Raw genomic sequence first — 14,680 nt, 5'->3', positions numbered from 1 at the left:
TTAGAACTCTTAGTGGCTTTTAGTTCCACTTGGAGTAAACTCCAAAGTCGATGCTCTATTCTACAGAGTCCTACATGATCTGGCCTCCTCTCCAGAATCATTTGCTACCACCAATTCCGTCAACTTCAGCCACCCTGGTCTCCATGCTGTTCCTTAAACATGCCAAGCACACTTCCTACCTCAGGACCTTTGCACTTGCTGTTTCCTTTGCTTAGAATCCTCTTCCCCCAGATATCATTACAGTTCTCTTTCTAACTTTGTGAGGTCTCTGCTCAAATGCCACCTTCTCAGAGTGTCCTGCTCTGCCTTCCATGACTGTTACCTTTACCCTGCTTTATTTTTCTTCATAGCATCTATCCTACCTGGTGTGACATTTTCTTTTTTCTTCTTTTTTTTTCGGCCATGCAGTACAGCTTGCGGGATCCTAGTTCCCCAACCAGGGATCGAGCCCGTGCCCTGCAGGGGCCTGCAGTAGAAGCGCGGAGTCCTAGCCACTGGACCACCAGGGAATTCCTGACATTTCCTGTTTATTTATTTGTGCCGGGAATATAACTAGGTGTTCAGTAAACGTTTGTTGAATGAATAAAAGAATAATTAGAACTAACGCTCTGTTGAGCCAGACCTTACTCTAACGTCTTTACATGTATTAACTCATTTATTCTCACAACATTTCTAGGAGGGAGTTCCTCACCTGCTAAAGAGGCATAATGATGGTGAAGCTGAGGCACAGAGAGTTACAGAATAAAAGAAAGAAGAAGCTCTGAAGGGCCTGGGTTTTCCCTACCAGGCAGGGCTGGACCTGGGTCAGCCAAGTCAGCCCATCTGAGAGTGTCTGAACAGAGGGAGACCCCAGATGCCCTCCAGCTGTGAACACCCCTCTGGTTCAGAGGAGGGCCCTTGTTAGGGAGAGAGGTCCCCCTCTGCCATTAGACCAGCAGTCAGCTGTTATTTCTGAGGCTGTGACGAGGACAGGCCTGTGCACTAAGGACAGCTCGGCCACCCCCAGTTCACCGAGCTTCCCTCCAGGGTGCAGTTCGTTCTGCTCAGCAGGGTAGCCCAGGGCTGGGGCCCAGGGTCTGGAGTCAGACCAGCCACTGTGCCACTTCCTCAGTGGGGCTCAGTTCCCTGGCTGTCGTGAGGAACGAAGAGGACATGGATGTGGATGCGCCTGGCCTGGGCGCCCCGTGGAATCGCGCTTGTTGGTGCCTTTTTCTCCTCCGTCTCCTGTGCCCCCGGCTCCTTCCGCCTCGGTCCTGCCGTGGCCTCCTCGTGCTTCCTGTCTCGACTCCCAGTCCGTACCCCACGCAGCTGCCGCCTACTTACAGCCGACATCAGATCCTGTCACCCCCCTGATAAACCCTTCCAGGACTTCCTGTGATGTTAAGGATCAAGACGTAAATCCCTCACACAGTGGCTCATGGAGCTGGGTGTGGCCGGTCCTCCCTCCTACCCTCATCCCTTCCATTCCTCTCTCTCTGTTGGCTCCAGACATGCTGGCACCTGCTGTGCCTTCCACAGACACCCCAGGCTCCCTCCTCGGGCCCTTGGCCACGCTGGTCACTCTGCCTGTATTCTTTTCCCTCTTGGCACTTCGCAGGCCTACCTCCTTCCCTCCATTTCATTTATTTCACAGCTAAGTCCCTGTTCTTGGCACTGGGGATGTCCCACATTCCAGGGGCGTCTTCCAGATCCTGGCTTACATGCCACCTCCTCAAAGCGGCCTTCCCTGACCACCCTCTGAGAAGGGGCTTCCTCTCCAGCCCCTGCCTTGGAGCCTTGACATACTTGTCTTCTCCCTTAGGCCTGGAGCTCCAATGGGGCTTGTTCCCTGCTGCACCCTCAGCACCCAGAACAAGGCCTGGCACGTAGAAGACACTCGGGAGGGATTTGCAGGCTGGCTGGGTGAATTCTCATAACCCTTTGAGGTGTTTACTCTGTGCCTGGCACTGTCCTGAGCGCTTTGTATCGTGTGCTCCCTCACACGACCCTCTGGTCCCCGCTCCACGTGTCAGCCCACTGAGGCACCGGAAGGTCAAGTGGCCTGCCCGGTGTTGCCTCCGGGAAGGGGCAGGACTCCCGACAGGCGGCTTTCCTTCACCCGCTTCTGGGCTCCTCGGCACGGTGGCCCTTATTCCCTGAGCCTTCCCGCGAGTTTGCCCTGCTTGATCCTCCGGGGCCTGGTGGGCCTGGTCTGGGAGGAAGCTGCAGCTCATCAGGGTGGGCAGTGTGGTGCCGGGGCCGGGGGGAGCCCAGGCACGGGGCTCAACTCCGCTGCCTCGTAGCCTTGTGACCTCCGCAGGTGACTCCACCTCCATGCGCCTCAGTTTCCTCATCAGAAGCATGGCCCCTCCCCCTCCAGCCCCCTTGGGGAGCATGGAATGCGGTGATGTGCATTATTTTTCTCTGCGTGTCCCTCGGGGCAGGAGGCTCTTTCCCCTGGGGGCTCTCCTTTGAGGGGTGGAAGGCACGTTAGCCCCGGCCCTGGGTAGGAGCTCCCCTCTGCCCCAGACACCATGTTGCAAACCCTTGAGGAGTATCCTGGACGGAGGCCCTTGCTTTTTCTCTGAAATTCTGAGTGCTGCAACCTTGCCACCTCGGTCCAGTTGGAACAGGATCGGGGGCTTGTCGGGCAGCGGGAGAGTTACCCCCGACCAGCCTCCTGCATCTCCGTGGGTTCTGGCTCCAGATGGGATGGGTCCAGGTCTCACCAGTGTCTTTAGCCCTGTCCTTGAGTCAAGCACTTTCTCTGGGTGCAGGCTTTGCACACAGCAGCTCGCTAGCGTCTCAGTGCCCCCAGTGTACCAAGGAGGGGGCGAGCTGGGAGGCCTGGGCTTGCCCAGGTGGCAGAGTTGCTGTTTGAGCCCCAGCTCTGCTGCCCAGAGAGGCCCCACAGAGCTGCTTCCGGTGCTCCCTCCCGCGGTGTGGAAGCTCCAGTCTTTCGTTCATTCAGGTCCTGTTGATGGACTGCGTTCTCCCTTACAAACAAAGATGATAGCACACTACATATCTTGGTCTGCAAGTTGCTTTTTTTATGTGACAGTCCCTCGAGATCTCTATATGTGAAGTATGTACGTATTTTTTTCTTTTTAGTATATTCAGCACGTCTTAGGAGATCGGTGAATTTCTTTTTTTCTGTCCACGGTCATATACCCAAAGTCAACATTTTAAAATTTCTAAGAGGACAGTTATGATCAGATAAAGCCATGGGATATGCTCCCCCACCCCTATTTTTTTAAAAAACAGGAATATTAATGTAAGGATAGGGATTTGTACTGTTATTTGTTCCAAAGAGGGCACGGGTAAGACGCGTTGAGAAATGCCAACCTGAGGCAGTGGGTCAAGGAGGGAAGAGGCTCGCGCTGCTGTGCCTGGGTGTGCGCTGGGGTTGGGGCTGCTCGGGATTTGGGTTGCCAGTCATTCCCCAGATACTTACCAAGTACCCGCCGGGGTGCTGGCTCACACCGTGTATGAACAGACCAAATCCCTGGCCTCGTGCGGGGGTGTGGACATATGTGGCTTGTGGGGCCCTCAGACTCTGCTCAGGCTTGGGGAGGGCTGGCGTGCCAGCACCTGGTATTTGTGCGCATGGTACACATGCATCTGTCTTGGGAAGCGTGATCTCGTGAGTGACGCCACTTGGACAGGCGGAGCTTCTAGGTGTGAACTGGGACCCATCGGCTTGGTTGCTGCTTTGCTCAGCGAGGCACGGAGCTCAGCCAGAACTGTGCACGTGGCTTTTGTAGACATAAGCAAAATCCATAGGGGGTTCAACAAATACTGGGCTCAGCCACCTAAAATTGTGTGGTGGGTCCAAAATAATGGGGAGGTGTGGACAATTTAGTATCGTTCAGCAGCTTCATATTTTTTTCTTTTTGGTGTGTGGTCTTTCTTACTTACTTCTCCTAGATGCATTTTCCCTCTCTACAGAAAGAACTTTTGCAAGTATCAAAAGAAAATTCTTTCCCAACAAGTTCTACATCATGAGTGACAGAACTAGCGTATTGTTCTTAAACCCGTCTGCCTTCTGCTGGGACCTGCTTCCGTGTCCGCCACCTTCTCTCCCCCATCCCTGCCCCACCAGGATGGTCCCTGACCTGTCCTCGCAGCAGACGGGCACCTCCAGGGAGTCATGTCGGTCAGCTCTTGCCTTGAAGATCTCCAGCTTTTTTGGCTAATGAATGCCTCCTTCTGCCCTTGATTCTCTTTTGCAAAACACTGGTCACTTGTGCACATGAGCTTGTCATTCGTTCTGAGGGACTCAGAGGAGCACTGTCTCTCTCTCGTTCAAGGTTCAGGGTGGCGGCTTATTTTCAAGGGGCTGTGAAGAAAGGCAGTCTCCCCTCTAGTCACGTAATTGCTGCCTGACTTCAGGTGGCCCTCAGGTCCGGCCCCTTCTGGGACACAGATGGTCTCTGTCCTTGTTCTGCTGTTGCCCTGTCCCGCCCACCACAGCCAGAGGGTCTGTCAGATTTCAGTCTGGTCCCTCCAGCTCCACTAGGTCAGACACATCTCAACAAAATGCCCGAAGGTGCTTGGCCATTTGCTCGTCCATCGTGGGGCGTGGGGCTCGGCCTTTCCTGCCCCGAGGCACAGGCGCCCCAGGACTCTCAGCTCCCTGGATGTGTCCCCGCACAGGGAGGAGTGGATGCAGGCCATCCAGATGGTTGCCAACAGCCTCAAGCAGCGGGGCCCGGGGGAGGATCCCATGGACTACAAGTGTGGCTCCCCCAGCGACTCCTCTGCAGCCGAGGAGATGGAAGTGGCAGTTAGCAAGGCGCGGGCCAAGGTGGTAAGTGCTGGGAAGGCAGGTGGCCAGCCGTTGGGGCCTACCAGTCTGTGAGCACCCCTCTTCCTCTCAACCCTGGCCCTGCCGCCCTTGATTTCCATACCGAGAGCACGGGCCCAGCCAGGACACTTCCTGACTGCCCTGTAGACTGGATGATTTCAGGTTGTAGATGCCCCGGTGCTGCTCTGGGCCCACAGGGTGAGGGGCAGCCTTATCCCGGGGGGTCGTGAAGACCCGTCTACCCCCACGTCAGAACCCTAGGCTCAGCCTCCCAGGGCCCCGTCCCTGGGACAGCCGAATGGTGGGAGAGCCTTGGTCTGAAGGCCACTTCAGAACAAACAGTTGCTGCCCGCAGCCTCCCTTCCTGCTCCTGCCTGAGCATTTTGGCAACAGTGTCCTTTGATTTTTCCCTTTTCTTTGTTAAAATTTCTTCCCATGGGCCACGTGCCAAACACTGACTGTCCGACTCTCTCCCCATCCCGGGCAGACCATGAATGACTTCGACTATCTCAAGCTCCTGGGCAAGGGCACCTTTGGCAAAGTCATCCTGGTGCGGGAGAAGGCCAGCGGCCGCTACTACGCCATGAAGATCCTGCGGAAGGAGGTTATCATCGCTAAGGTGGGCCCTCCCAGGGCTGCTGCAGGCTGGCTGCTGTGGGGGACACAGTTCGGAGCCCGACGGTGGTCAGGAGCACGCGCTGGGCGGGACGCTTCCCGGGTCTGCTGCTGTGTCCCCCAACCCAGACCCATTGCTCAGTCCTGTGAGTCCCCGGAGAAGGGGAGCCTGAGGCCCAGAGAGTGGGGCCCTGCCTGCTGAGTCCCCCACCCTCTGGGCACCAGGAAGGAGGGTGGGGGGAGTGTGACTGGGGCCTCACCCAGCAGGTGCTGTCAGGCCTGAAGGAAGCCCCTGTGGCAGCAGAGGGCCTGTGGGGAGGCCACAAGGGTGGGGCTTGGCTCAGGGTGTCTCAGGAGGAGGCTGGGCCAGGAATGGAGTTCTATTCCTTTTTTTCCTTATTTAAAGTTTTTAAAATAGGAAATTCCTAACATACATAAAATTTTTTAAAGAAAAATAAATATAATGGACTCCCATTTAGCAGTCATCAGCTTCAACATTAACTAACATTTGGCCAGTCTTGTTTCATTACCTTTGCCCTGCTCGTTTTTTGTTCTGGAGTACTTTAAGGCATGTCCTAGACATCACAGATTTTCAGCCATACCTACTTAGATGTGTATTTTTAACAGATGATGATTTTAAAGACTATAATCATGGTACTGTGATCATATCCAACAGAATTAACAATCCCTGGTGTCATCGGTCCACGGCAGGCTTTCTCAGCCTCAGCACTGACATTTGGACCAGACCATGCTCTGCTGTGGGGCAGTCTTGTGCACTGTGGGACATGTAGCAGCACCCCTGGCCTCTACCAGGGCACCCCTCCACCCCCGAGTTGTGACAGTCAAAAATGTTCTTTGACATTACTACTGATGTTATTACATTATCTCCTGGAGACAGACTCGCCCAGTGGAGAGCCAGTGTCTGGGCACTGCAGCTCCCTGGGCTACTGCCGTGCACTCAGATACCAAACTCAAGCCCATGTTAGAGTCCTGGGAGGGGAGGGCCTGTGACGCTGTGCTGGGCCCGCCCCCTGAGTTTCTGATTCATGGGTCCGAGGAGGGGGCCCGATAATTTGCATTTTTCCAAGTTCCCAGGCGACGCTGATGCTGCCAGTGTGGGGACCACACGTGGAGAACCGCTGCTCACAGCCTAGAGTCCTGATTAGATCCAGGTCCTTCAAGAACATTTATAGGTGGTGATTCCCGTGGCCTGTGGCATCACCTTAAGGGTCTCAAAATGTCTGCTCGCCCCCCCACCAAGGATGTCAGAATTGACCGTGGGTTCAGGTGGTGATAGCCGGATCCTCCCTTGTGAAGTCACCGTCAGCTTCTCGCCTTATGGTTCTGAGAGCGAGCCACGGAGTGTGCTTGCCGGGGCCTGGAGTTTCATCAGGGCTTGTGAATGGAAGCGTTCTGCTCCTGCCGTTCTGTCTGTGTATTGACTAGGAATGGAACTGGATATCACCAAGATGTTGCTCCCCCATCTCTCAAGTGGGGCGAGGTGGGGGTGGCCGACATGGTGGTGCCCTCCAGCCCCTCACCCAGCCTCTGTCTGCAGGACGAAGTCGCCCACACGGTCACCGAGAGCCGGGTCCTCCAGAACACCAGGCACCCGTTCCTCACTGTGAGTAGCACTCTTGTTCCAGGCAGGGCCTCGCCTGCCTGTGGGGCCTCCGGGCCGGCCCCCTAGGACAGAGCTCAGGGAAAGAGCCTGACCCCTACCACTATGAAGAACAGACTTGGTGTTGGCCAGATGGCTGGGGCACAGTGTTGTGGGCTCTCCGGGCAGCCTGAATCAAGACACCAGGGGTGGCAGCTTCTTCGTAGATGGTGCCTTCATGTCAGCACCTCAGCCGATTGATGATACCAGGTTATAAGATGGCCCCAGGAGAGCATGGCTGCTGTCTTTATGGGTTAGAGGCGCTTTGTCCAGCTGGTCGGAGTGGGAACGTTATTTTTTTATGTTTTAAGAGGTAATCCTAGGAGCAGATGTATTATTATTGTGCTGCCTATCAACTTAGGCTGAGCAGACATCTCTTTGGCTACAGTCTCCATCAAGGCCAGCAGCCATCAGTTGAATGGACCAGGTTGAAGATGGCTTATGGGTTGTTTCTGTAGCTCACTTGCTGGCCAGGTGTCCTACTGAGCCAAAGCACTTGTTCAAATGAAATCTTACGAGGTTCTTCAGTGTAGAAGACAGGGAGCAGTAGAGTTGTTGTGAGCAGGGGGTCACCTAAGGGTCCTCTTAGGAACTCTCTGTAGGGCTCCTTAGAACGCAGTTTGAGAACTACTTGTTTGTTGGCAGATCGCTTGTCCAGCCTGTTTTGGGGGTTGGCTCCCAAGCCATTGCCAACTCCCAGCCAGCAAACCTCGTGTGTGTGTGTGTGTGTGTGTGTGTAGGTTTAACCCATTTGACTGTAACATGGGAGGAGGAGAGATGTGAAACAGCTCTGGTTGCTCAGAACATAGTTTCTCCCCTGGCTGTGCCTCTTGGAGGCCTAGTTGAAGGCAGAAGACAGGATCGTTGAGCACAGTAGCCCTTTCCCTGCTGTCAGGGCATGAGCTCACTCATACGCCACAAAAGGTGGAGCTGAGATCTGAACCCTGGCCGCCTGATTCCCACGGCCTGAGCCAGGGTGGGGGGGTGTATGTGCAGAATCAGCAGCGCCCCTGCCTCCCAGGGCCGAGCGGAGAGCCCTCCTTCTTCCCACCTCCTATCCCGCCTTCCTTCCCCACAGGCGCTGAAGTACGCCTTCCAGACCCACGACCGCCTGTGCTTCGTGATGGAGTACGCCAACGGTGGCGAGGTGAGCTGCGGCTGCCCCCAGGCTGCCTTTCTGGGTGTGGGGGGCAGAGGGAGACTTAGTGGGTGTCATCTTGTTCCATCCGCCCCCCTCCCCTTGAGGCAGGCATCACCATTTCTGTCATGCAGGAGGGGAAACAGGCTCAGAGCAGTTAAGTGACTTGTCCAAGTTCCCACAGCTAGTGAGTTGGTAGGCAGGATGCAAACTGAGGTCCAGAAAGCCGTGCAGAGGACTGTGTGGGTGGTTGGCCAGCAGCGCTACAAGGACGTTCTTAAAGGCCGCGGAGAAAGCGTCTGCGGGTCAGAACCCCCACTCCTCTGCTGTCAGTGCGGTCTCCTGATGAGAGCACTCAGCCACTTGCCGTCGCTCACCCGTCACCCGCTGCTCGTCCCTCACACCCTTCTCTCTGCACGCAGGGGTCACTCACTGGCTTCATCTCTCCCATTTGGTCTCACAGCTTGTCACTTGCTCCTGAGTCATGGTCCTCTGCTTCCTGGCTGTCGCTCCTCGTTCGCCTGCCCCCTCCTGCCTCCCGCCTTACTCTGCACTCGGCACTCAGCGCCTGGTGTCTGTCCTTCACTCTTTATCCCTTGCTCTTTTTTTCTTTCTCTTTTCTTTTCTTTTTTTTTTTTTTGGCTCACGTGAGTTCTTCTCTACTCACCGCCCCTCACTTGGGCTTTCCTGCCGTCACTTGCCGGTTCGTGGGGCAGGCGTCACCTCGTCACTGGGCTGGGTGCCGGGGCCGCACACGGTCCCCTCCTCCCCTCCTCTGGGCCGGGGTCTCACCTCCCCTGCCTCCTCTGCTGGCAGCTGTTCTTCCACCTGTCCCGGGAACGCGTCTTCACGGAGGAGCGGGCCCGCTTCTATGGCGCGGAGATCGTGTCAGCCCTGGAGTACCTGCACTCGCGGGACGTGGTGTACCGGGACATCAAGGTGAGCGCGCCGTTGCCTCCTGGCTGCGCAGGCCGCGCACCGGCCTTCTGCCCGTCTGCTGAGCGTCCGCCTCCATGGAGGGTCTGTCTGTCTTGTCCTTCTCGGAGCTGAGCCTCCCACCCAGGCCCAAGGTGGTGGTTCCACAGCAGGTGGCCCTGCGTGGGGCCCTTCCAGGCTTCCTGCTGTGCAGCCAGAGGGTGTCGGTTGGTCCAAGCGCTTTAGAAGATGGCCCGGCCGAGCCCACCAACGCCAGACACACGTGTCCCCTGTGAGACAGTCATTCTGCCTAGGCGCATGCGCGGGAACAGGTGCCTGTGTCCATCTCAACATGGACGCACACGCTCCTAGCAGCACTGTGTACACTGACCCCAGACTGGAAGCAACCCGAGTGTCCGTTGTCGGAAAGCGGGTGAAAGACATGGAGGTGTATCCATGGAACTCTGCAGTGGAACTCTGCACAGCAGTTCAAGAGGACAAACTACAGCCACACACGATAGCCTGGGCGGGTCTCACGGGCTAAGGCTGAGGGCAAAGCCAGAACAGATGAGGTGAATCTGTATCGTTTACAGTGTGTATATAGGTGGAAAAAATTTTTAAAAAGCAGAGAAGTAAAGTTCTTTCTGTGTTGGAGGAGGTGGTGGCTAATAACAGGGAAGGGGCACGTGGGGGCTTCTGAGGGGCGGTGGTGTTCTTTATTGACCTGGCGGAGGTTACACAGAGGCCCTCTAAAGTGCCCATTTGTGTTAAGTTTAGGAAAAAAGAGAAGAAAGATAGTGTTCCTTACGTCCAAAGTGTGACAGCCGCAGCCTGCAGCGGGGGAAGCAGTTTGGGCAGGACCTGGCTCCTGTCTCTCCCTGCCCTGCTTTTTACCAGCTCCCTGGGGGCAGTGGGCGCTGGGGAGGTGCCGGGTCTGGCTTCCCCCTGAGCCTCGGAGGGCCTAACCCTGTGCTGGGGTGTGACCTCTGGTCCCGCCTGGAGCCCCTGGCACAGCTGCCACTACCCCAGGCCACAGCCTCCTCCAGGGAAGGGCAGGGGTGTGTGGAGTTTCAGGGGTGGCAGGAAACCCTGAGATACGTTGTGTCCCTGACACATTGGCTTTTCCAACAGCTGGAAAACCTCATGCTGGACAAAGATGGCCACATCAAGATCACTGACTTCGGCCTGTGCAAAGAGGGCATCAGTGACGGGGCCACCATGAAAACCTTCTGTGGGACCCCTGAATACCTGGCGCCCGAGGTATCTGGGGCCGGAGGGCCCAGGGGCGTGTGAGGCCAAGGGAGGAGGGGGCCCTCAGCCCTGTGTGCTTCCCCCGCCCAGGCCCTCTGAGGGCAGGGCTCCAATTCTTTCGGTGGCCCTCCCAGCCCCGGGCAGGGCCGTGTCCCCCTTGGGCCCCTCCCAGCGCCTCGGCCCCGGGGGCGTGGGCCGGGCACCTTATTGCGCCTCCCCGCTCAGGTGCTGGAGGACAACGACTACGGCCGGGCGGTGGACTGGTGGGGGCTGGGCGTGGTCACGTACGAGATGATGTGCGGCCGCCTGCCCTTCTACAACCAGGACCACGAGCGCCTCTTCGAGCTCATCCTCATGGAGGAGATCCGCTTCCCGCGCACGCTCAGCCCTGAGGCCAAGTCCCTGCTTGCTGGGCTGCTTAAGAAGGACCCCAAGCAGAGGTGAGGGCTGGCGTCTGCCCCGCCCAGCCCAGTGTCACCTGCCACGTCCCTCGGCCTGGAGGGGGCAGCGTCCACAGGTGCCCTCGCCGGTGGGATGCTTGGTGTGTGTGGATCATCCCCACAGCTGGCACTTAGGGAGCGCTCCCTTGGCTAGGCCTGTCCTTAGCCCTCTGGCCTCCCTGCCTTGTTTCATGGGGACACTGAGGAACAGGGTGGCCCTGTACCCAGCCTAGGGTGGCAGAGCCAGGATGTGAAGCGGCCGTCTGCCAAGCCCACCCTCTCAGCTCGCAGGATGTGACCCTGGGCACAGGAGCTCCCTCCCTGAGCCTCGGATTCCTCCTCTGTGAGGTGGTGGTCTGTGGCGGGACAGAATCATTAAAGGTTGTTCAGGGCCTGCACGTCGCAGGTCCAGGCCTGCACCGACAGCCCGTCTCCCAGGCCCTGGCTGCCCCGGGAGGCGGGTGCTGATGGCCGTCTCTGCCCAGGCTCGGCGGGGGGCCCAGTGATGCCAAGGAGGTCATGGAGCACAGGTTCTTCCTCAGTATCAACTGGCAGGACGTGGTACAGAAGAAGGTGAGCACCACTGCCTGCCTGCTGCCCGCAGGAGCCCGGCCGCTCCTGGGCAACCTTGGCTGAGGCCTCCGTTTCTCAGGCACCTGAGCCTGGACTCGTCTCCTCCACAGCTCCTGCCACCCTTCAAACCTCAGGTCACATCTGAGGTTGACACAAGGTACTTTGACGACGAGTTCACCGCCCAGTCCATCACAATCACACCCCCGGACCGCTGTGAGTGTCTGAGGCCCCCTCTCCCCGTGGGCCTGGCTGGGCGGTGGAGGGGTGGGGTCTGCTCTTGGCCCAGTTCTCCAGGAGGAAGCTCACAGGTCCCCCTCCGTGTCTGGGCATTTTACCCTGCAGTATGTTCGCCAGGGCTTTCGCCGTTGGCCCACTGGTGGACCTGGTGAGGGTCACCAGGAGCCATTGGCCGCAGCACTCGGGGGAGAGGTCTGGGCAGGAGACACTTGAGGAGTCATCAGTGCCCACAGTTGTCTCCCAAGTTGCTCAGGTGTTTGGGGCTGGATGGGTTTGGTGATTCTGTAGCTGTTTGAGTTCTTACTGTCACCTGCCCAGTGCTGGAGACACAGCAGTGATGAGACAGGCCTGGGCCCTGCCCTCAGGGAGCTCAGAGTCCAGGTGGGCTGACAGCCCAGAGTGATCAGGCCTGTGGTATTAGAAGTACAGGGTCTGGAGAAGCTCAGAGGAAATGCCTGACTTGGCCTGTGAGTCATGGCTTCCTGGAGAAGGAGACATGGCAGCTGAGACTTGCTCTTGGCAGAAGGAGTGGCATGTGGGACTCCCAGAAATGGGAGCACTACAGAGGTCAGAATAGATGGGGGAAGGGCGAGGGCATCAGGGCCAGAGCAGGAGGATCTTGGGGGCCACTGGAGGAGTACGGACGTGTTGCACGGGGAGCCATGGAAGGGTCTTGGGCAGGGGAGGGAAGGGTTACATCAGGGCTTTAGCAAGTACCCCCTCCTCGGCTGCATGTGGAGGGGAGGATTGTTGGGGGTATGAGTGGTGCCCAGGGCAGGGGCTGGGCCACAGAGGTCTGGGCTGGACCCCGGTGTGGCCTGGGGCAGAGGAGCTGGGGGGAGCTCGGGAGGCTGAGTGAGCAGGCTGTGGGGCCCGTGGGCCAGGGCTCTGGCCTGGGGTGGAGCTGTGGCTGAGAGGCTGGGTCTGCGAGGAAGCCCCTGAGCCTCGGTCCGGTGGTCCCCGTTCTCGTTCTCGGGGACAGCGCGCCAGCTGGGGCTTGCACTGTGGTCTGGCTGCAGCCCTTCCTGGGGCTGGGTGGGGTGCCTGGGCCCTCTGCAGGCCGGTTCTCCCCAATCCACCTCCACCGACCCCGCAGATGACAGCCTGGGCTCACTCGAACTGGACCAGCGGACCCACTTCCCCCAGTTCTCCTATTCGGCCAGCATCCGAGAGTGAGCGGAGCGAGCAGCGCTGCCCGCCGCCGCCGCCGCCACGGGACGCACGCGCGGCTGCCATCGCCACCGGGGGGCTTTTTTAAAAACTTTTTATTTTGCCTTTTTTGTTTGTGTCCCCATCCCTCACCTCCTGACCCCCATTTCCAGTTTTTTCTTCAGCCCTCTGCCAAACTCACCTCAGCGGTCCTAGTGGCCCTGCCTACAGGATCCTGTCCTGCCCTCACCTTTGTGCCCAGACCAGGATTTGGGAGACTCTCCACTGCCTGCCCCAGGACCAGGCCTTTGGGCAGTTGGAGAGATGCCGGTTTTTAATCAACATAAAGCCCCAGTGAGGGGTGAAGCATGGAGCCGTGGGGCCTACCTGAATTTCTGGCTGGGGCGCCCACAGGCAGCCCTGCCTCTGGGTTGCTGCTTCTGTCAGAGGCTGCCTTCTGGTGGGCCGCCCGGTGGACAGCGCCCTGGTGCTGCCTTCCTTGCCCTGTCGTTAGGCTCGGAGTGGCCTGGCGTGGGGCAATCCAGCCCCCTTCTCCCATGGGGGCGGAAAAGCAATAATATCCAGGGATTGGGGGTGCGGGAGTAGGCGAGGGCCTTTGGAAGCCGCATGCAGGATTGGGGGTTCAGGGCTCCCTCGTGGGGAGGGGGCCTGCTCTACCCTGTGGGGAACCGGGACGGGGCCCAGGGGGTGGGCGCTGCCTCCTGGCCCTGTCTTCCCCCATCCCCTAAGCTGCTCTCCTGACCCTGGGGATGAGGCAGGAGGAGCATTTGGGGGCTGACTTCCCCACCCAACAGCCCCGTGCCTTACCAGGGCTTCCTTCAGCCGGCCTTACCTCCTGCTGGAGCCCGGGCCTGGCCCCGGCTCCTCCTGAGGATGGGGGCCGGGATGTCCCCCTTCTCTCTGCCTGGGGCGGAGGGGCGCCAGCCTCGGCTGTTACACATCTCGCACCGAGACAGTATTGGGCCCGGTGGACTTGGGTCGAAGAGGGGGTGGGGCTGGGTGTCTGGTACGAACCGAGGTAGGGGCCTCTGCGAAGGGAGGCTCCAGGCCACCTCACTCCTTCCCCCTCTCCGGGCCCCGCGTTCTGCAGCCTTAAGGTGAACGTGTCAGTGCTCTGGGCACTCAACGTGCGTGCCTCAGGCTGTATGTGTCTGTGGGTGTGCCTGTGCATCTGGGATGCAGATGCACGTGGGGTGTGCGTGTGTGCATGTGTGTTGGGTATGTGTGTGCGAGGGCAAGCGAGTACCGGCCTCGAGTGTGCGTGGTGTGTGGGCTCGGGCCCCGCCCCTGGCTCAAGCATTTCAACCCGAGGGGGAGGGGTGCTAGCCTAGCAGGGGAGCCACACCTGAGGTCCACTTGTTGCCCTGTCCCCCCTGCCTCGTTCCCCCCAGCATCTCTGGGGTTTGGGATTTAGTTTCTGTGCTTTTGATCACCCCAGCCCACCTTCTGTAGGTAGGTCACAGAGAGACATTCTGGGGGGGGGGGGTTGGTTTGGGTGGGTGGGTTCTGACTTTTCCTGTCTGTGTGTGTTTGTCGTTCACCTGACAGTTCTCCCTCCTCCCCACCGGCCTGTCCCCATCCCTCGTGTTTGTACGGTACAAGCAATAAAGACACTCATTTCAGCCTGGGGCCCACCACTCTGGGCCTTTCCTTGCTTCCAGAGTCTGGCCCCGGGCATCAGCTGCCTCCTGCTCCCGTCCTTCTGGTCACAGGGCCTGTTGAGCCACGAGGAGGGGGTGAGGTGTGCTCAAGCTCAGGGTGGAGGGTGGGGGCCGCTGGGGGGGAAGCTGCCGAAGAGTTGGGGGAAGGCGCCTGGGCGGGAGGTACAGTGGACTGAGACCATTGCAGTCCCTCGGAAGCTGCTTAGGCAAAAAGAGGTGGCGTGGAGAGACGGG

General features: G+C 58.5%; 1 protein-coding gene across 5 annotated transcripts in view; it reads left to right on the top strand.

Moving 5' to 3' along the window:
• AKT2 (AKT serine/threonine kinase 2) overlaps window positions 1-14,419 on the top strand; it is a 34,646-nt gene extending 20,227 nt beyond the window's left edge. For 4 of the 5 annotated variants that reach the window (XM_061174336.1, XM_061174335.1, XM_061174334.1 and 1 more), the window contains exons 5-14: window positions 4,636-4,789; window positions 5,274-5,405; window positions 6,960-7,025; window positions 8,140-8,208; window positions 9,016-9,138; window positions 10,246-10,374; window positions 10,591-10,805; window positions 11,291-11,378; window positions 11,489-11,591; window positions 12,938-14,419. In XM_061174336.1, coding sequence (XP_061030319.1) covers window positions 4,636-4,789; window positions 5,274-5,405; window positions 6,960-7,025; window positions 8,140-8,208; window positions 9,016-9,138; window positions 10,246-10,374; window positions 10,591-10,805; window positions 11,291-11,378; window positions 11,489-11,591; window positions 12,938-13,122 — 1,264 coding nt within the window. In that variant the 3' untranslated portion in view covers window positions 13,123-14,419. Of the gene's footprint in view, window positions 1-4,635; window positions 4,790-5,273; window positions 5,406-6,959; window positions 7,026-8,139; window positions 8,209-9,015; window positions 9,139-10,245; window positions 10,375-10,590; window positions 10,806-11,290; window positions 11,379-11,488; window positions 11,592-12,711 lie in introns of all 5 variants that reach the window. The other variant, XM_061174338.1, reaches the window with a different exon arrangement.
• Window positions 14,420-14,680: the final 261 nt, after the last annotated feature.

This window comes from Eubalaena glacialis, chromosome 18 (assembly GCF_028564815.1).
Source record: "Eubalaena glacialis isolate mEubGla1 chromosome 18, mEubGla1.1.hap2.+ XY, whole genome shotgun sequence".
NCBI lineage: Eukaryota > Metazoa > Chordata > Mammalia > Artiodactyla > Balaenidae > Eubalaena > Eubalaena glacialis.
Note: the sequence above shows the minus strand (reverse complement) of the source record. Positions and strands in the feature narration are given on the sequence as shown.